The sequence below is a fragment of the Suillus plorans genome, assembly GCF_016647745.1.
Source record: "Suillus plorans strain S12 chromosome Unknown HD556scaffold_50, whole genome shotgun sequence".
In the NCBI taxonomy this organism is placed as follows: domain Eukaryota; kingdom Fungi; phylum Basidiomycota; class Agaricomycetes; order Boletales; family Suillaceae; genus Suillus; species Suillus plorans.
The window spans coordinates 301,538-322,481 of NW_024537434.1; the positions used below are offsets into that span (position 1 = coordinate 301,538).

General features: G+C 48.7%; 5 protein-coding genes across 5 annotated transcripts; 1 reads left to right on the plus strand and 4 right to left on the minus strand.

The window, feature by feature from the left end:
• Positions 1-1,048: 1,048 nt before the first annotated feature.
• On the minus strand, positions 1,049-5,166 carry HD556DRAFT_731844 (CHAT domain-containing protein). Its single transcript, XM_041311451.1, has 5 exons — positions 4,955-5,166; positions 4,746-4,896; positions 4,551-4,690; positions 4,404-4,501; positions 1,049-4,347 (listed from the first exon to the last, which is right to left on the minus strand). Exons 1-5 carry the CDS (start codon positions 4,992-4,994, stop codon positions 1,384-1,386), a joined length of 3,393 nt encoding a protein of 1,130 aa, XP_041157432.1. The 5' UTR covers positions 4,995-5,166; the 3' UTR covers positions 1,049-1,383.
• Positions 5,167-5,622: 456 nt separating this feature from the next.
• Positions 5,623-6,726, minus strand: HD556DRAFT_1310668 (uncharacterized protein; the record flags this gene model as incomplete). The annotated part of the gene is made up of 6 exons (XM_041300440.1): positions 5,623-5,884; positions 6,057-6,085; positions 6,198-6,284; positions 6,341-6,413; positions 6,458-6,530; positions 6,591-6,726. The coding sequence occupies 6 exons, from the start codon at positions 6,724-6,726 to the stop codon at positions 5,623-5,625; spliced, it is 660 nt and encodes a 219-aa protein (XP_041157433.1).
• Positions 6,727-8,920: 2,194 nt separating this feature from the next.
• On the minus strand, positions 8,921-13,150 carry HD556DRAFT_1274257 (CHAT domain-containing protein). The gene is made up of 5 exons (XM_041299214.1): positions 12,678-13,150; positions 12,467-12,617; positions 12,272-12,411; positions 12,127-12,224; positions 8,921-12,071 (listed from the first exon to the last, which is right to left on the minus strand). Exons 1-5 carry the CDS (start codon positions 12,715-12,717, stop codon positions 9,108-9,110), a joined length of 3,393 nt encoding a protein of 1,130 aa, XP_041157434.1. The 5' UTR covers positions 12,718-13,150; the 3' UTR covers positions 8,921-9,107.
• An 858-nt stretch (positions 13,151-14,008) lies between these two features.
• HD556DRAFT_1446193 (uncharacterized protein) lies at positions 14,009-15,030 on the minus strand (the record flags this gene model as incomplete). The annotated part of the gene is made up of 3 exons (XM_041307046.1): positions 14,009-14,551; positions 14,606-14,713; positions 14,767-15,030. The coding sequence occupies 3 exons, from the start codon at positions 15,028-15,030 to the stop codon at positions 14,009-14,011; spliced, it is 915 nt and encodes a 304-aa protein (XP_041157435.1).
• Positions 15,031-18,791: 3,761 nt separating this feature from the next.
• On the plus strand, positions 18,792-19,453 carry HD556DRAFT_1242430 (uncharacterized protein; the record flags this gene model as incomplete). The annotated part of the gene is made up of 3 exons (XM_041298279.1): positions 18,792-19,087; positions 19,149-19,252; positions 19,305-19,453. Coding segments are annotated over 3 exons (549 nt in total), but the record flags the coding sequence as incomplete, so codon positions are not given.
• Between the last annotated feature and the right edge of the window lie 1,491 nt (positions 19,454-20,944).

Below are 20,944 nucleotides of genomic sequence, written 5' to 3' on the forward strand. Positions count from 1 at the left end.
CCAAATACATCACGTGCAGTGTCACATGATGGTCGAATTTTGAATTGAATTATAATATTCACTGTCCAAACAGGACCTTAGCATGGCTCCTGGACGCTGCACCTCGTGGAATTCCACAGCAAAGGGTACTTATGGTGTGTCTTTTTTTGTTCGCGCTCTGAATCTTGTTCAAGGGATGTCGATGAGTCCTCTAAATCACGGCGCATGCGATACTGTCGTGGGGTTAGACAGAGTATAGGAGCGGCGGGCAAACGCGTGTTTTGTAGATAAACCGCTAAGTATTAATAATACCTATGACACAAGTCTAGAGACGAAAGGTCATAAGTAAGAGCCGGCGAGGAGAGAAATATGAACTGTACCTCAGCGTTGTAGATAAACCGCTGAGGTACAAACAACGTGACACATCGAGACTATATAGTACAGTATATAGAGTCCGAGAGAACAAACAAAAAGGAATGCTAACATAGTCGAAGTTGGAACGCTCAACTAGCTCATCCTCACTGATCGTCTCATCATCAGTTGCTTGGCGGGCCAATCTGTCTGAATTGAAGGTATGTTGCTCCACATATGACCTTGTCATGTGTTTGCTGAAATGTAATAACACGAATTCATCAGCACGAAAATTAATCAAGTCCTCCTGCACCGCAAGCATATCTATGTTCATAAAGCTCAACTCAAGAAGACGATGGAACTCAACCGTTTGAGTTTCATCGTCAGGTATACCTCATATTGCACTCCAATGCCACAGCCAGGGCGACTCACATGACTGAAGGGATAGGTCACTAACATTCTTTCTGCGACCAGCGACAGTTTACTGCTGCTCATCGAGAACGTTCGCATAGTGGCAACAACCTGTTGGAGAGAGCAGTAGAGATGTCTTGAAGATAGTCAAAGAGTTCACAAGCGATACCTATATGGAACATGGATATTGAAAGTTTGTCCTACGGTTATGTTTATCTCGTGCATCTAACGTCTACCATAAAGCGGCCTAGCCCATATATCACCATCTAGTTTCGTCATCCGCAACATACTGCATTAATGCCAAAGACAGATATCGAGCGTTACCGAAAGAGCTATCCCGGACGACAAGACAAGGATAACGAGTAGCAGAGGGCATCGAACGCGGGAGTTCCCTTTCACATTGGCTTTGGAGGACGTGGCCACTAACTCTAGAGCTCCTTGATGTTGGTGCTGGATGCAGGCGGACCAATGTTCGACAGGAGCACACACGACACTTTGATAGGTTCCGCTTGGTGTATCTCCCAAGCTAATCTAACTTAGCTAGAACGCAAGAATGTATCAGGGTCATTTTTACAACAGAATGAAAGAGGATCGCAGATCAACACGTGAATATATACCAGACGACAGCAATGCGGCGTAGAACTACACGCCAATATGAACAAAAACCATCCTCTGCTCGAGCGGCACTTTCGTCTTCACCGCGTGCGTAGCACAGTTCAGTGCCCAGGCCGCCCTCGTACAGTCCATGACACCACCTTTCTTCAAATCTCCAAACATATACCCGTAAAAAGCTTCGACGACGTGCTTTGCGACAGAATCGTCGACTTCCCACAGCGTGCCAACGACGCTCTTGAATCCTGAAAACTGTAGACCAGCTGCGAGGTGAATCACTTCATCAGGCGTCTCCTCATCCCCTACAGCTGTGTGACAAGCCGATAAGAACGCGAACTCGGCCTGCGGAATATGTCTTTCCATTATATCGAGCAGTGTGAGATGTTCGTCTCTCATGACGAAATGCGAATCGTAAGGCTGTTTAGGATCTTGCTTGCCATGACAAGCGAGGTGCACCCAGGTGTTCTGCTGCAAGGCTGAGAGTGCACCTGCTCGTGTGGCTGCATCGCCAGAAATAGTAGTGCGGTTGGCCGTCGCAGGAACGAGCTTATGGACAAGCTCGAGCTCGCTGTCGACGGCCAACAGCGCCTTGCCTTTCCCTGCACCCGGTTGACCCTGTCCGATCGCCACAAAGGACGGAGGCACGCGCTTCTTCATCAACTGTCTAGATCTGATCAGAGCCGAAAGTGTTGGCGTGTAAGAGCAGATGTAGAGATCCTCCAGGCATGGCTCTTTCCCAGAACGATCCGCCTTTGTTTGAAATGGGTGAGCTGCATGGAGAGGAATGGACGTGAAAGCCGCAGTGGGACACAGCCAAATTCGAGAGCGGCGCTGTAGTTTGAGGACGTGCTCGAGTACATCAACGATAGGTAGCATGATCTGGTCCCATATTATCCGCAAAAGCACTATGAGGTCCGTCCTCAACTCCCGTGGGTTCATCCGAGATGAATCTCGTATTGCCCTGGTGAAGCGATCCTTGAGAATCTTGAGATCTGCGAGAGCGATGGACGGCAAAGGAACATGATAGGGGTCTCCTGACGTCGGGACGATGACGGCGCTGCACGAGTATTGACTGGCAACGAGGATGATAACTGGGCCCTGGCGCGCTGCGGCTTGGAGGTCTTCATATGAAGGTGGAAGCAGGAACCGCGAGAACGCTGGAAGATCGCGTATCTCAGCTACAGCTGCTTGCCATTGCCTTGTACGTCTCCTATACTCCATTGCTTCCCGATCGGCAGCAGCTCTGTCGGTGATGGTTGCAGAACTCTGGGCTGCATTGGAAACGAGTTTGCTCAGCTCCAAATAATTGTGGGCCAGTGTCGGATTTGCCGACTCGAGGTCTTCGACTGGAGTCCTGAGTCGAGATGCCAGCGACCATTGCTGGCCACGACCCTGCTCCACAAGTTCAACTGCTTGTCGTAGATTGTCACGACGTATGGCACATGAGGCTGCATCTACAGGAAGTGACCGCGCACCACGAAAGGCGGTTGCAGCCTCACGCCGCGAGGTGATCGACGATCGTGTCATCACATGGCTGTCAAAATGTTCAAAGCACATCTGGTATGCTTCTAGGGCTGATTCATGTCCACAGACTTCTGCTTGGCGAGCCCACTCAATAACCTCCATGATGCGTCGCGGAAATCCTTGAGTAGGATGTCTTGATGCAAATCTGAAGTTCTCTATAGCGAGCGACAAATCAGCAGGATCGTGTAGAATCTGGTAACGAGACATATAGGCTTCCCGCAGCTCAAAATATGAGTAGTATCTGTCTGGGTGCAGTGAATGCAAAGCCGCCAATGATTGTTGGCAAAGTTTAATGGCCTCCTCGACATCTTCATTCTCCTGAGTTTGCGTGAAACGAGAGCAGAGCGCTGAGCTCAAATTGGAAAGATTTATATGGCGCTCTGGATGGTCAAGCCGCTTTAACCGAAGGGATTCGCGATACAAATCAATGGCCTCGTTAAGATCCTCCCTAATATGTGATTTGTCATATCTGGTTTGGAGCGCGAGGGCCAGGTTGTTAAGTATGATGTCACGACCTGGATGCCCAGATGGGCGCAAAGTCAGTGCCTCGCGATGGAGGCTGATAGCTCGGGTGATGTCGTCAATGTCGCCGCGTTTGTTGAAACGTTCCGCGAGGACGCCCCCTAAGTTGTCCAATAAGTAATAACGAGATTTATCCCCAACAGGGCACAGGCGCAGCGCCTCTTCGTGCAAAGATATGGCCTCATCGAGGTCATTAGGTTTGCCTTGGTGATCGAAGCGAGACTGGAGGGAGTAAGCCAAGTTGTTCAGGTAGGTATCATGGCCAGCATGTCCCTCAGGGCACAGAGACACGGCTTCGCGACGAAGTTGTATGCTCGTGTCAATATCATCGATGCTGCCGTGCTGATCAAAGCGTCCTTGAACTGCTCGTGCAAGCTTGTCGAGAGCTCTGGGACGGAGTTGATGGCCCAGAGGACAGAGCTCGAGGACGACTCTTCGAAGACGGATGCCTTCATCGGATGCGTCTATTGGAAGTTTGTTGCATGCGCCAATCACATAATCAACACCATTTTCCCCTGCCGCGATACTACGAAGGTAGGTGCCCTCTGGACAGAGAGGCAGTAGTTCATGATAGAGTTGCGCGGCTTCACGGATGTCGACAGCAGTCCTCTTCTTGTTGTGGCGCCAACTCAGCGCTTTGGTAAGATTATATAGAGATAAGGGACGATCGGGATGGGACTGCGGACGCAATGCAAGGGCGTCGCGGAAGAGGGAAGTGGTGGCATCGATGTCTTCAAAATCATTTCGGATGCAGCCTTTGAGGCGGGCCCACGCGAGGTTGGTGAGAGCCGTAACATGGTCTGGATGGCCGACCGGACACAGGTCTAGAACCAACTGAAAATGCTCTATTGCATCGTTCAGGTGAGAGACATTATTGCTTGTCACGTATGCGGCCAATTGTGTGTGGCCCGCATCTGTGTCTCGAGAAATCTCGCAGTCTATGAGGGACTGCAGTTTGCGTTCTGTGAGCAAAAGCTAACAGGACAGATATCAGCGTCACTCACATCAAATAGTGCTTCGTCCTGATCGTCGCAAGCATTTACAATGGCAGCCTTCAGCCGAAAGGAAGGGTGGAGACCATGCACGGGTGGGAAGGATATATCTACGAGACGTTAGTGTATGTGCATGAATATGAGAAGCGAATCACTCACCAAATGGTTCATCTCCATGATCGAGTAGCTCATCCCACGACATCTGAAGTTTGCCGATGACCTCTCCACCGCCTAGCGGTCGACCAAGCTCAAAAAACGCCCTGATCTCGACTGACAATGCAGGCGAGGAGTGTGATGATCTATAAACCGATGATCAGTTCTCGCATCGCGTCAGACAGTGTCCATAGACTTTACAGAGTGACAGAATTCCCCCACGTTACAGATTGATCAGACGATGAGACACTAATGGCTGATTTCCAGCGCCTCCTGGAGTCGACATTGATGGATATGTAGATGCCAGCAGGAATGCGCCTGGAAGGAACTTGAAGATTCTTTCCGCTGATGACTGTAGATATTGTGTGAGGATGATAAAACAGATGAGAAGGCAATATGGAGGAACTCGCCTTCAAGTCTGATATATCGGCTTTCTGAGCTACCAGGCATGATGGTGTGATGGAGCAAATTGATGAGGATTGAAGATGGGCTGAGTGGTGTGGACGGAATCAGCGAGAGAAAGTAAGACGGGGGTAAGGATGTGGTATGCGGATAGAGTTCAGCTGAGAGGGAGGTTGAGGATTTGGGTCATGCTACGCGTCTATTTCCATATTGTCGAAGGCTGTTCAGCACGATATAGACGCTGGTATGATTGCACTAAGCGCTGGGAATGGAGATCACCAGGATTAGCGGAAAAAAATCAGAGTAGACAATGACATGACCAGTCTTCAGCGAAAGCGAACAGCCGGGGTCGAGCGAGTCTCAGAGTAATTGGACTTGTATCGTGCTATACATCAGCACACCAAGGCGAGATGTAGAATCAAGTGTATTTCGTATGGTAATGCGAACAATGTTAAAACCACTGAAGACGGCGGCACGCTAAGAAGAACCGAATGATTGTATACGACTCGTCCAATTGAGCTGATAACGGGGGAAGGATGATCTAGGTGATGGGAATATATCGATGGCATTATGGCTGAGGACTTGCCAGTGGGCTTCGATGAGGGAGAGACGTCATGTACAGACTCTTAGTTCCTGCCAGGAATTCTATTTTCTATTTTAGTACAACTCGTGTTGCTCATGTGATACCATTGCTACCGCCCATATCAACGGAAACACGCTCTCCTGGACGCTGCACCTCGTGGAATTCCATTAAAGCAAGGGGCACTTTTGGTGTGGTTCGCACTCTGAATATTGTCCAAGGGAATTCGGGCTTGTCTCTGTTGGTTTTAAGTAACAAAACCACATTGTTGACCGCCTTCAAGTTTGCAGCGTGCGTATAGTAGGTGTGTGGCGACTTGAAGCTTGACTCTTTGCTCATTCTAACTGTTGTTCCAGGTCTCAATATTCAATCATGTTCTTCGTCACTCATAATATTATCCATCGCACTCTCCCTTCTGACATGCTCTCGCAATCCCTCGCTGCTGTTTCCACCTTTTTTGCGCGTCCTTCCCTCAGTTTATATTGTCTCTAGCATGAAATACACTGGATTTTACTACTGCTGGCATTTACCTATGCGTCGGTGTCGACTCGAAAAGACCCTGAGATCAGCCGTTCAAGTCCTATCATCCCACGAATATCACTAGGCTAAGACGAGACCATGACCTGATGATGTCCACGGGTACTTTCGGATGCATCCATGACGGTGCTTACATCCGTTTCAGCACCGGGTACCGGCCGAGGCCCAATATGCAAACGAGGCGTTCTGACCAAGGTCTTCGTCCTAGACGATCTTGGGCCCTACAATCGTACGGTCACTCGAGTTTTGAAGAGTGGGTGTTGGAATGTTCACCTACATGGTAAGGAAATGGTTTCACATTGACAGAGTGATCGCGAGCCAAATCTCCTTGTGTATCAATAGAGCATCGTCTGTGCATTCAATTTACATCATATTAAAATGCACTCAAATATACAGATGTCCCATAGGCTCGTGACCAGGCCGGCACAAGTTGATTGCGAGTCTGGTGGTACGCATGAAAGTTCTGGCTAAAAATACAACAGATCTAGTTACAGTGAAAGCGCAAAACCCAAGCCATTGAAATTCACTCATCCACCATCGTATGAAGCCTGCCGAATGTGATTTGTAAAGCGCATCGACACCACATTTGGTATTTTGCCACTTCGCATGCGACTTGCACCATGGAACAATCATATACTTGTACATCCCATCTTTGTTATCCATCGGTAATTTTTCATCAAGGTGAATTTCACTCTACATTGGTTCCCACTTATACTCAGTCATCATATCCGCAGTGTTTGAGTGTTTGTTTCTATACATGCAAGTACTCATCACTCTTGGACTTCGGAACTTCACGCAAGTTCGACACACGCGCCGACTCAGACACAGAATGGACAATACGCCTCACATGTACATTTGCATTGCACCCTTGTGAGTGCTACTTATATTGTATTTGATATTTCTTGTAGACTGGTTCTGCATACAGGTCCGATTCCACATAATATTTGCCTTGTATACAATGCGGCGTGAGTCAACACGATGGGATTTGATACGAAATAATTCTTACTAGCCATTGGGGCTTGATTCCAGAGAGTCCTTGCCTACAACAAGGCTTGCGCGTGCCCTGCTTACTATGCGGTAGGGGTAAGTTTGAAAAGTTCAATACGAAACAAGGCTCACGCGGGCATCGGGTTGCTTGGTGAAAGTCTCCTACTGCATATAACACATGGTGAGTGTGAAATATACGCGACGGGCCACCTCGGTAGGTTCAGCCTGCATGTATCTCATGATAAGTTTGAAAAATCCGGTGCGAAACAAGGCTTACGCCAGCATTGGGTCGCTTAGTGAAAGTCTCTGACTGCATATCACACATAGTGAGTTTGCAATGTTCGGTGCAAAATAAAACAATGCTTACACGACGGGCTGCTTCGGTAGCTTCGGCCTGCGTGCATTACATGATAAGTTTGAAAAGTTCGATGCCAAACAAGGCTGTAATACGCGGGCATCCGGTTGCTTGGTGACTGCATAAAGCACAACATGAGTTTGAAACGTTTGGCGCCAACTAAGCAAGGCTTGCACGATGGGCCACTTCGGTAGGCTCGGCATGCATGTATATGAGCTTGGACCTGGAGAGCGATGTCATGAAAAAGCTTGCTGGTGTGTTGTGGGAGATCGTCGATGGGTACGGGAATGACAGGATGGATGAAGGGAACGACTGATAATGAAAACATCACCCTATTCTAGACAGTAGTCTGCGGCAACCCGAAACAATTGGTACAGGATTATGCACAAATACTTATAAGACGATCAAATACAGGGTATCTTCAAATCTCAGCAATGGAGCACCCTATTCCTATCTCACGTTAGGTTAATGTCCGATTCACCCAGAGACACTGTTTTACCCCTAGGATCTTGCAGGGCAGTCTTCCGTCGTAAATCCGTTGCATGGCACAGCTGAATACGAGGACAGTCGAATGATAGAGCGAAGGTGGAGAGTCAAAAGGGCGTCCATAACACACAATTTACCACGAATAAGAGAAGGAACAATGTGACATGTACCTCAGGGTCCCATGCTTGCGTGGTGGTATCAGGAAAGAACTCCCTTGCCGCATACATGCATAACGATAGCAGTATTGGGAAGCGGATCTAGATATCATCATAGAGCATGAGGGGATTGACAAGCGAGACGCTCAACTCCAACATCTGTATAGTCCTGACGACCTCCGGATCGCATACGCTCACGAGTTCATTGGCTCCCACAAGTGTTCCGTGCAGTTCTGGCATGGGATCATCAGTGGACACGGAGATGTACTCCACAAGTTAAGATGTTGCAGCACCCCAAGGCGAACAAAAGTTGACGAGAACCTTGGTATTTTGAGAGGATTAGGATGCGTAGACTCCATCTTTGGGAAGACTGTATGATTATACTTGAGAGTTGTGCGCGCTTTCTGAATCGCAAGGTAATGTAATGTGAGGCATCGAAGTTTGAGGCTATAACAGACCTTGCAATGCGTTCCCTGCAGAATTATTCAGGAATTGTGAGGCTGCGACTGGGTTGATTATAGAGACCGGACGTATGTGAAGACAGATAGTCCATGACTCAGGCTGTCAAAGGCTGTCAAGCACCACGGAGTGAGACTGAGCCCCATGTCTGAATAGCCCAAGTGGCATCCTTGGAAGGGTTCGGAGCGGAAGAAGTTTTTCTGGATGAACTCCATCAAGGTTCGGTCACTAGTGCGGCGGCCCGGCCAATGACTACATATGGGTTTCCGCAACTTAACGACCCGGCTTCTAACTGGGCGTTAGTCGAGGTCCTATGGTACAGAAAGCTTGAAAGCTTGAAAATTGAAGAATGCCTGGTATGACCAGAAGGCGCGAGTCGGCCACTACTATCTCAAGTGGCAGACGAAGTTAAACAAGTCGAGTACACAAAAGCTTTGGTGAACATTCTAGTAGACAAAAAACGAGAGCATACAAAAACAAGATAGCTAGAGCGCAAGAAGAGGTACCGGTATATATCAGGGTTATTTGTACAACAGAATGAAATAGGATCGCAGATCAACAACATGTGAATATATAGCAGACATCAGCAATACAATGTAGAACTACACGCCAATATGAACAAAAACCATCCTCTGCTCGAGCGGCACTTTCGTCTTTACCGCGTGCGTAGCACAGTTCAGTGCCCAGGCCGCCCTCGTACAGTCCATGACACCACCTTTCTTCAAATCTCCAAACATATACCCGTAAAAAGCTTCGACGACGTGCTTTGCGACAGAATCGTCGACTTCCCACAGCGTGCCAACGACGCTCTTGAACCCTGAAAACTGTAGACCAGCTGCGAGGTGAATCACTTCATCGGGCGTCTCCTCATCCCCTACAGCTGTGTGACAAGCCGATAAGAACGCGAACTCGGCCTGCGGAATATGTTTCTCCATGATATCGAGCAGCGTCAGATGTTCATCTTTCATGACGAAATGCGAATCGTAAGGCTGTTTAGTATCCTGCTTGCCATGACAAGCGAGGTGCACCCAGGTGTTCTGCTGCAAGGCTGAGAGTGCACCTCCTCGTGTGGCTTCGTCCCCAGAAATAGTGGTGCGGTTGGCCGTCGCAGGGACGAGCGTATGGACAAGTTCGAGCTCGCTGTCGACCGCCAAGAGCGCCTTGCCCTTCCCTGCACCCGGTTGACCCTGTCCGATCGCCACAAAGGACAGAGGAACGCGCCTTTTCATCGACTGTCTAGATCTGATCAGAGCTGAAAGTGTTGGTGTGTAGGAGCAAATGTAGAGATCCTCCAGGCATGGCTCTTTCCCAGAACGATCCGGCTTTGTTTGAAACGGGTGAGCCGCATGGAGAGGGATGGACGTGAAAGCTGCAGTCGGACACAGCCAGATTCGAGAGCGGGGCTTTAGTTTTAGGACGTGCTCTAGTACGTGGACGATTGGTAGCATGATCTGGTCCCATATTATCCGCAAAAGCACTATGAGATCCGTCCTCGACTCCCCTAGGTTCATCCGAGATGAATCTCGTATTGCCCTGGTGAAGCGATCCTTGAGAATCTTGAGATCTGCGAGAGCGATGGACGGCAAAGGAACATGATGGGGGCCTCCTGACGTCGGGACGATGATGGCGCTGCACGAGTATTGACTAGCAACGAAGATGATGACCGGGCCTTGGCGCGCTGCGGCTTGGAGGTCTTCATATGAAAGTGGAAGCAGGAACCGCGAGAACGCAGGAAGATAGCGTATCTCAGCCACCACGTCTTCCCATTGCCTTGTGACTCTCCTATACTCTGTTGCTTCCCGATCAGCAGCAGCTCTGTCGGCGATGGTTGCAGAACTACGTGCGGTATCGGAAACGAGTTTGCTCAGTTCCAAATAATTGTGGGCCAGTGTCGGATTTGCCGACTCGAGGTCTTCGACTGGAGTTCTGAGTCGAGATGCCAGCGACCATTGCTGGCCACGACCCCGCTCTGCGAGCTCAACTGCCTGTCGTAGATTGTCATGATATATGGCACATGAGGCTGCATTTACAGGCAGCGATCTGACACCATTGAAGGCAGCAGCAGCTTCGCGTCGTAAAATTGTCGATGATCGCGTTGCCAAATGACGATCAAGAAGGTCAAAACACGTGTTGTAGGCCTCTAATGCGGATTCATCACCATGCTGCTCCGCGGCTACGCTCCATTTGTATGCTATTATAATGCGTGATGGGAATCCTTGAGTGGGGTGCCCCGATGCAAGTCTGAAGTTCTCTATAGCGAGCGACAAATCAGCAGGGTCATGTAGAATCCGGTAACGAGACAAGTAAGCCTCCTGCAGCCATATGTAGCTGAAATACCTGTCCGGGTGCAGTGAAGACAGAGCTGCCAATGATTGTTGGCAAAGAGTAATGGCCTCCTCGACATCTTCATTCTTCTGAGTTTTCGTGGAACGAGAGCAGAGCACCGAGCTCAAACCGAAAAGAGTTGTGGGGCGCCCTGGATGGTCAAGCCCCTTTAACCGAAGAGATTCGCGATACAATTCGATGGCCTCGTTAAGATCCTCACTAACGTGTGATTCGTTATATCTGGTTTGGAGCGCGAGGGCAAGGTTGTTAAGCGTGGTGTCACGGCGTGGATGCCCAGGTGGGCACAACGTCAGTGCCTCGCGACGGAGGCTGATAGCTCGGGTGATGTCATCAATGTCGCCGCGTGTCTTGAAACGGTCGACAAGGACGCCCCCTAGGTTGTCCAATGAGTAATCACGATATTTGTGCCCAACAGGGCACAGGCACAGTGCTTCTTCATGCAAAGAGATGGCCTCATCGAGGTCATTAGGTTTCCCTTGGTGATTGAAGCGGGACACGAGTGAGTCGGCCAAGTTGTTCAAGTAGGTATCACGTTCAGCATGTCCCTCGGGGCACAGAGACACGGCTTTACGACCAAGTTGTATGCTCGTGTCAAGATCATCGATGCTGCCGTGCTGATCAAAGCGTGTTTGAAGTGCTTGTGCAAGCTCGTCGAGGGTTCTGGGATGGAGTTGATGGCCCAGAGGACAGAGTTCGAGAACGACTCTTCGAAAGTGGATGCCTTCATCGGATGCGTCTATTGGAAGACGGTTGCACTCGTCGATCACATAATCGACACCATTTTTCCCTGCCGCGGTGCTACGAAGGTAGGTGCCCTCTGGACAGAGAGGAAGTAGCTCCTGATAGAGTTGGACAGCTTCGCGGATGTCGGCAGCAGTACCTTTCTTGGAGTGGCGCCAAATCAGCGCTCGGGTGAGATTGTATAGAGATAAGTGATGATCAGGATGGTGCTGCGGACGCAATGCAAGGGCGTCGCGGAAAAGGGAAGTGGTGGCATCGATGTCTTCAAAATCATTTCGCATGTAGCCTTTGAGGCGGGCCCACGCGAGGTTGGTGAGAGCCGTTGCATGATCCGGATGGCTGACCGTATACTGGTCCAGAACCAACTGAAAATGCTCTACAGCGTCGTTCAGGTGAGAGACTGTCTCGCCCGTCACGTATGCGGCCAATTGTGTGTGGCCCGCATCTGTGGCTCGAGCAATCTTGCAGTCTACGACGGACTGCAGTTTGCATTATGTCAGAAAAGGCTAAAGGACAGATACCAGCGTCACTCACATCAAACAGTGCGTCATCCTGATCGTCGCAAGCATGTACAATGGCGGCCATCAGCTCAAGGGAAGGGTGTACACTGCGCACGGGTGGGAAGGATATATCTACGAGACGTTAGTATACGTGCATGAATGAGAAGTGAATCACTCACCGAATGGCTCATCTCCATGATCGAGTAGCTCATCCCACGACATCTGAAGTTCGCCGATGACCTCTCCACCGCCTAGCGTTCGATCAAGCTCAAAGTGCGCCCTGATCTCCACTGACAACGCAGGTGAGGAGAGTGATGATCTATAAACTAAAGATCAGTCCTCGCATTGCGTCAGACAGTGTCCATGGACTTTACAGAGTGACAGAATTCCCCCACGTCACATATCTATCAGATGATAACATACTGATGGCTGATTTCCAGCGCCTCCGGGAGTCGACATTGATGGATACGTAGATGCCGGCGGGAATGCGCCAGGAGGGGACTTGGATATTCTTTCCGTTGATGACTGTCGATATTGTGTGAGGATGATAATAGACATGAAGGTACATAGTTCGGAGGGACTCACCTTCAAGTCTGATATATCGGCTTTCTGCGCTACCAGGCATGATGGTGTGATGGAGCAAATTGATGAGGATTGAAGATGGGCTGAGTGGTGTGGACGGAATCAGTGAGAAAGTAAGACGGGGGTAAGGATATAGTATGTGGATAGAGTTCAGCTGAGAGGGAGGTTGCGACGTTGAGGGTTCAGGTCATGCTACATGTGTATTTCCATATTGTCAAGGGTCGGCACGATATAGACGCTGATATGATTGCACTAAGCGTTGGGAATGGAGATCACCGACCGATTAGCGGAAGAATTTAAGGTAGACAATGTCATGAACAGTCTTCAGTGGAAGTGGACAGCCGAGGTCGAGCGAGTCTCAGAGTAATTGGACTTGTATCATACTACTTGTCACACCAAGGCAAGATGTAGAATCCAGTGTATTTTTAATGCGAACAATGTTAAAAACACTGAAGATGGCACGCTAAGAAGAACCGAATGGTTCTATATGACTCGTACAGTTGAGGGGAGGATGATGATCTTGGCTGAGCAGAGGAATTAGAAAAGAATGTCAGAATGTCAAGGATGCAATCAACTGTATGATTATTCGGTGAATGACGAAACTGTCTGCCAAACTAAACCCCGCAATGTGGGAAAGAAATACTCAATATATCATTGGCCCCTGTAGGCGCCTTGAAGTCATCTGTTTGGCCGAGGACTTGTGGCGTCTCCGACACGTCCGATAACCGTTGTCCCGCAAGAAATGACGATAGGTCTACTAAGTACTTCCGGCTCACACAGTGTTAGTAAACATAAGCTCAACACATCATTCACTGATCACTCACCATCAGAATCCAACTCAGGCTCGAGCTCTACATAACGATCGGCATTGGATCCAACTTGCCGCCGTGAGTATTTCTCTTGAAACTCTTCCGCCTCCTCCGAATCAGGGTCGAGATCGACCACTTCTTCGCCCTCTAGCACTAGGCGCTGGTGGAATTCTGCTGGACGGCCACCTCAACCACGGCCTCGTGCGCGGAGGTACTTTCCTAGCCCACCACGGGACTTTCCACGACCCCTGCCGCGAGCGCGCGATGCTTCTGAGGTTGATGGAGAATTTGTTTCGGTCATGTTACACGGGTAGACTAATATGGGCGGTCATCATACAGGTAAGTACACTGCGGTAACTAAATAGAAATCTATGCATCGAATAAGGAAGGCAGCACCTTGTGATTTCAATAGGTAACAAACAACTGGCGACCGACCGAGCATAATAAGTATTGATTTACACAATAGTACATCGCAAGTTAAGCGCTAGATAGTAGACTTCTCGATCCCCTGAATACCAATGGCAGCTACTCTTCATCCGGAAAATCCCCACTAAAGAAACAATAGATGCCCCAAATATAAATACACATGTAAATGGTAAGTCCAATGCATAGCGAAATCAGCATATCAGTGACATCGCATGCAATCTGCTCATGCCAACTGAGAGTTACTGGTGTGGGCTCTGGAACGAAAAGTCGTGGGGGTGTCATCGGAATGACTGGAGGTTCCTGAACTGGTCGCTCAGTAATCTCCCGGCTAGGCCAGCGTAACGTCATCGGATGGTCGTAGACCACCTTTCTACACCCTTCGATGTCTTGTCGTAATTTCTTCTCTGCTTGCTTAGCCAAGCAGAAGCTTAAATAATCTTGCGGATCTATCTTCGTGCAGCCAAATTCAGTGAGCTCCCAGGAAGGAGAGCGAGACTTTTCAATCTCTATCTGCTCGAAATGTTCGCGCTCTAGAAGATCCTCCATGTCCCTGAAGAATCCAGGGTAGGATGTAAGGCAGTCTTCATATACGGAATGGTCGTCGTCATCATCCGAAAGAAATTCTCTGAAGGGGTCGGTATTCTAGAAGCGGTGACGTCAATTGATGTAAGAAATAATGTTGAATAGTACACAAACATTTATGACAAGACAGGAGCGCAATGCCCCCTTTGGAGTGGGGGACCTGTGAGGTTTGATTCGGCGCCTGGTGCGGAAGTACGTCGGCGACTCATCGAAACGGACCAGCTGTGCAGAACGGATCAGAAAACTATCAGTTATAATATAAGAGTAATAATCACTTTCGGACTGGTCAATTTCTCCTGGATCGGAGACCCGACAAGTGTCTCAGACGATGAGGTAAGATCTTCGGTGAGATGTGTTTCGCCATCACAGGACTTGTTCTTTCGTGAGGGACGAAGCAATCGTCTCCACGAAACCGCAGAAATTCTCGAAGATTGAAATACTAGTGCCATGGAGCGCCATGGAGATGTATTTTTAACCTTTGGAATATTAATTCTAAGCACGGGGCGGGAGGATGCCTTCGGGGATGAAAAGGGCTTCATGGTGACACCCAAAACTCCAAGATCAACTCGACCGCTGGAAAGTGAGCTGGGCAAGCGGAATATGGATCAGTGATCAAGTAGAGGCGACAAGAGCGACGAGGGTTGTGTAATAAATAGAAACCCCTCTGCTGGGGATGCAGATGGAGAGATATACGAGGCAAGTCGAACAGGTAGAAGTTGGGCGGATGAAAAATGCACGCATATTGAAGCCTCTCCATTTATTCTGTGATCTCCACTCACTGCGGCTGTGGACAAATCTCTGTGGACACAATTCTTCTGCATTATGCATAGATTTAAGACTCCGGCCTCATCCGGCTGAGAGTGTATGCGAATCAAGCGTCGTCTAGGACATCAAATGTGATGTTGTGGGATGTGGACGAACAAGCGAATCACATCGGGGTTTCCCTGAAGCACGTTTTTGATGGAGACAAAGCAAGAAGCACTTTCCGACTTCCGAGTGGCACTAGAGTGTTTGTCGAGATGCTGCAATGCCGACTTTCTGCTAACGACTGTCGTCTCAGTTGCAATTGAACGACTGTACATACGATTTGGTAGGTCTGCATATTTTGGCGCCATTGAATCTCGATAGCGTAGTGCATTCGATTCTTGGAATGACTGCCTTTCTCCTACTATGTGGTTTGAAAACTTTCCGTGTACACGGAGGTGTACAACGTTGAAGGACGAGATGCGGCATTCACTTAGCCAAAGATGTTGGAGGGCATCGGACATCGACTCGTGGTTCCTTGAAGTGGCCACCTATCCGCGTCATCCTCGGACAATTTCAGTATAACTCCCGTGACCGTCACGGTGTTGCTCCGAGATGTGACGCAAACATCAACGATTCAACTTCAAAGCTTCCGAATCATCATGATGCGTCATGCATTCATGCTCCAGCTAGACACTGCGGCGCCTCGTGGAATCTCAAAGCAAGGGGCACTTTCGGTGTACATGTATCTTTTTTTATTCGAATTCTGATTTTTTTCCAAGGCCCGGTGTTTGGGCTTGTCTCTGTTGGTTTTGCGTAACAAAACCACATCGCCATGATGCCGCTGGCCACCGTTGCAGCGTGTGTATATTAGGTATGTAGTGACTTGAAGCTCGACTCTTTTCTCATTCTAACTGTTGTTCCAGGTGTCTCAATCATATTCCTCGTCGCTCATAATATCAACCGTTGCATTCTACTATCCCCTCTGACATGCTCTCGCAAACCTTCGCTGGTGTTTGCACTTTGTGGCGCGTCCTTTCAGCAGTTTATACTATTTTTATATGAAATATACATCTCACCTTACCATCTAAGTGAATGGTACGACTCAGCGATAAAAGTACGGGAGTAGCAAGCCTCACAGGATGCGCATGTTCCCTTCAGACTTGGCGTGCTACTTTCGCTGATGACATTGCTCACTTCTTTAGCATGTACATACTACAAACTCTCCCGCTAACATTCTCAAGTCGGCCATCGTTCTCAACGCTTTGTATAATCACACGTCTATCGTGCCAAACATACAAATGCCATGGAAATACACGCGCGACAAGACCTGGACCACCCACCTCTTCTCCTACCCCCGTCTTTTCATACTCCTCACTCATCACTGCACCTACCACTAGGCACATCCTTGATCCTCTGATCACTTGAAGGTGAGTCACTGCATATCACCTTCGCACTCCTTTCATGATCCTTATGCTCGACTCGGACCTACAGTCATCGGCGCAAAAAAATATGATTGTCACCTCCCGGTACATACCCGCTCACATTGAGCTATACATCAGTGTCGACTCGAGCAGACGATGAAATCAGCCATTTGAGTCATATCTCACTAAGGTAGGACGAGACCATGACCTTGTGATGTCCACGGGTACTTTCGGGTGCATCCGTCATGTACGGTTAACCTTGTGGGGTTTGTGTGGGGCAGTACAAATGCCGTGACGTGTCCTTAAAATCGCCGCGCACGCGCACAACTGCGACTGGCTGTACATGGTAATGGTAGTAGGACTATACTACTAGTACGTAGATGATCTTTATGGTCAAGTAACGAAGCTGTCGCCATGCAAGACACTACAATGTTGTCAAAGGTAAGTCACGCTCGTCCGAATCAGATGAGACTCCACCGTGACTTAGGTTCTCTAGCACTTTAGCGAGATAGTCTCTTGGTCTACATCGGAGAAAACGGGTTTCTTGAACCATGCTTGTGCGTCGATATTTCCGTGCCTTCCATTTCTACTCAGTAATCATCCCCGTAGCATTTGAGCAGTGGTTTTTTATACGTGCAAGTACTTGTCTCTGATGGACTTCGGAGCTTCACATATGTTCGATAGACGCGTAGACTCAAACGCAATACATATGGCATTCGTTTTTTTGTGAGCACTATTCTAAATCGAGGTCCCTTGTAACTGGTTCTTCATAATAGTTTGGAAGTGCATAGAAGTCGCCCTGTGTACAATGTGCCGTGAGTCAACCGCATGGCAAGTTAAGCTGAAATTTTCAATGCGAAAGAAAGCCTTACGCGCTGTTTTCCTGGCTGGCGTTGAACTGGTCCAGAAGACTCTTCCTATACAATATATAGTGAGTTTGAGATGAAATTCAGTGTGAAAAAAGTCTTACGCGCGCAAGTACTACATAATTGGCCTATGCACATTGTAAGCTCAACAAGGTGAGATCAAACGGGATGCGAGGCTTACTGGCACTCCAGCGTTTACGAGGGCCGTCAAGCCGAGGAGAATAGCAAAAACAGTAGAGATGCGGATAAACATGATGGTGAGTTGATTTCACTTGAGGAGAGGTTATTGGCAACTTGATTGTTGGTGCTGTTTCTTTTATGCTCCACAAAAGAGGCCGTAAAGTCGTGTTTTGGACACATGTACGGTATCAGCTGAAGTTTTTGATGGTATTCGTCCAAAGAAGGAGTCAGTTGTCAACGCATACGTGGTTCGAACTGATTCGATTGAATGTTGTTAAAATTGCCGCAGGGATCCAACATTCGTGGAACAACCAGACCCAAAATACTTGTTGCAGTTCGTGTACTTTTGTTTCGAAGAATCCCTGACATCCGAGTTAGTTGGGAGGAGGGCCTTGAGGCAAACGATTACGTTCCTATCTGTCCCGCAGCTATGACTCACTATCTGGCTGACTGGAATAGCACAAGTCGTCGATAACTACCGCTCCCCCGTTACGAGCATTACCGGCAGAAGCGAAGACCTCGTTCATCTCTCAGGAAGCAAGAACCTTGCATATTAAGTCTATTTCCACTTTCGCTTTTTTCCCCTTGTAAATGATGTGCAAAGTATTGGCTAGTATACACTCCCAACGTCTGATGCATTGTGGCACTTGATAGGCTACAAGATGTTCTACTAGTATTTAGTGTAGCTCGATATATAATTGTGAGCCCACTACACAGGGAGGCTCGAGCTGTTTGGTCATGCCTTGCTAGCTTTCAGGAGCGTATGCATGCCACTTTTTATGTAATGTTCAAATCACACCATGAAACCGGAAGGAGCTGTTAATAGCGGTTCTCAAAGTCAAACGTAGAAAAAGATTCACAGCAAGATTTTGCGAAATTGGATGTTGCCGGTACGGCAGCTTTCAAACTCCGCTCTGCCCTGTCAGCATCTGTCAGCGTGTGTGCTCGACATCGTCATTGCTGGCGTCGACAGCGCCAAAGCATCAATCCGATCATTAATCGTTGTCGTAATAAACGCCCTGAATCATGTCACGCTCTGGACAGAGAGGTCGAGGTGGTGGAGTCCGAGCCAGTGCGTCTGCCAGTATGGACACTGGGAAGAAATGCACTATCCATTGGGAGGGGGTTCGTAGTGCTCGTACGGAACGTCTACTTGCCTGGTGCAAGGAAAATGAAGACGCACGCATCAAGCTTTTCTCCGATTCTGCAAAGGACGCCAAGGAGCAAGGTCGGAAGAAGAAGCAGAGTGGAACTTCGAGAGATACCTTCTATTCACAGGTCGCACAAGCTGTATTTTCAAATGACGAGGATCCGGAGGTCCAACGACTCTTCAAGGAGGACCCAAAGGCATTTATTAAACCAGTTTCAACTCGTTTTGGCACGTACGTATCTCAGCCCTGCATTGTCCCCCCTCCCACTAGAATCACTGATCAGATGTTTTAGGCTCAAGAAAAAATATAATGAGTTCAACAAGGAGCTCAAGCAGTCAGGAGCTGGAAAGACGTATGCGGAGCTGCAAGAGGATCCAACGATGAAGTCGTTGATCGGTAAGTTTTAGCTGCTGTTGAACTGCACATGTCTTAATAATATCTCTGTCAGATACAAAGCTTGAAAAATTTCCCTGGTGGCCTGAGCTTCACGGCTGGTGGCGCACAAACCCAGCTTTCAATTACGCCTTCTCTACTGCGGATACAGGGCAAGATTTTGCAGCCGCTGCATTAGAACACTTTGCTATTTCAAAGCAACCACCAGCACCAGCCACAGGCGACGACGACACTCACACAGATGAGGATATCGAAGACGGAGAAATAGTTGAGATTAGCGCTCGTACTACAGGTGATGCTGGCGTTATAGATGCGCCAGATGATATGATGGTTGACCAGCCCCCCTGCATGGAGTCACTCGAATCACCGTTGTCAGCACCATCGCCGCTGTTATTTTCGGACCATGGTCCTAGCGACACGCCCAACTCATTCTCACTAGCTCCATTACCACACTGGTACCAACGACCCCAACTCCCTCCCATCGCAACTTCCAACACACACGGCGTGATATCATTGAACTCTCCTGAGCGCTCACCAGTACCCCATCACAGCACCACCCAGAATTCACCTTTTTTTTCTGATTTCAAGGAGTCATCACCTAGCCCCCAGTCCACACCCATTGACTCGGAAGACTCGGACATTGGTGCTAGCCGAGCGCTGCAGTCTCTTCGTGTCAGCTCACTCAAAGGAAGTCGCGCAAGTTCACCTTCTCTTTCTACAAAGCAGTCTCGTGCACATGCACCTACTCAGAGTGCTTCGCCTCAATCTAGTCGCCCCCCCTCTTCATCACGCAAACGCCCTGGTGGCAGCGTTCTTGATCAGACCTCTGCTGCTGCAGATAGGATGTCTCAGACGGCAGAGTCCCTAATGACACACCTTAACAGCAAACGTGAGGGTCGTGTGGAGCAAGAACGCTATAAACGCATGAAACTTGAGACCGAAATTTGGGCTCGTGATCTCAAGGCCCGCAGTGCTCGTGATGAGCGGGAGCATGCGATGCGTCTATCTGACCAAGATCATCTCCACCAGCAGGAGAGGATGACTCAACAAATTGAATTTGCAAGAATTGAGATTGAGCTATCTCGTGCACGTCGGGAGGAGGAGGAGGCTCGAATTCGTCGTATTGCCTTGGAGCGTGGTCTTGATCAAAACTAAGTAGGTTTGTACTATGTCGTCATGTAACAGGTTTTCAGGAAATGCATTCCATTTTGTACTCGATGGTGCCAACTCAGAGAGCTCGCCAAAACACTCCTTTCTCAAGAAAATCTCAAGCGCAACTGACCCCTCCTAGATCTCACCAAAACGCTCCTTTCTCGAGAAAATCTCAAGCTCAACCGACCCCTCCTAGAGCTCGCCAAAACGCTCCTTTCTCAAGAAAATCTCAAGCGCAACTGACCCCTCCTAGATCTCACCAAAACGCTCCTTTCTCGAGAAAATCTCAAGCTCAACCGACCCCTCCTAGAGCTCGCCAAAACGCTCCTTTCTCGAGAAAATCTCAAGCATGACTGACCCCTCTTTAGGTACTAAAGAGGACGAAGAACTTCTACTTGACAAAGAGCACTCACTAAAACGCTCCTTTCTCGAGAAAATCTCAAGCATGACCTTGCGAGCCAAAAGGAAGATGTATAGGTACAAGTACATTTAATATAATACTAACTACCTTCGCTCCAACGACGAAAGCAACCGCGTCTTTAA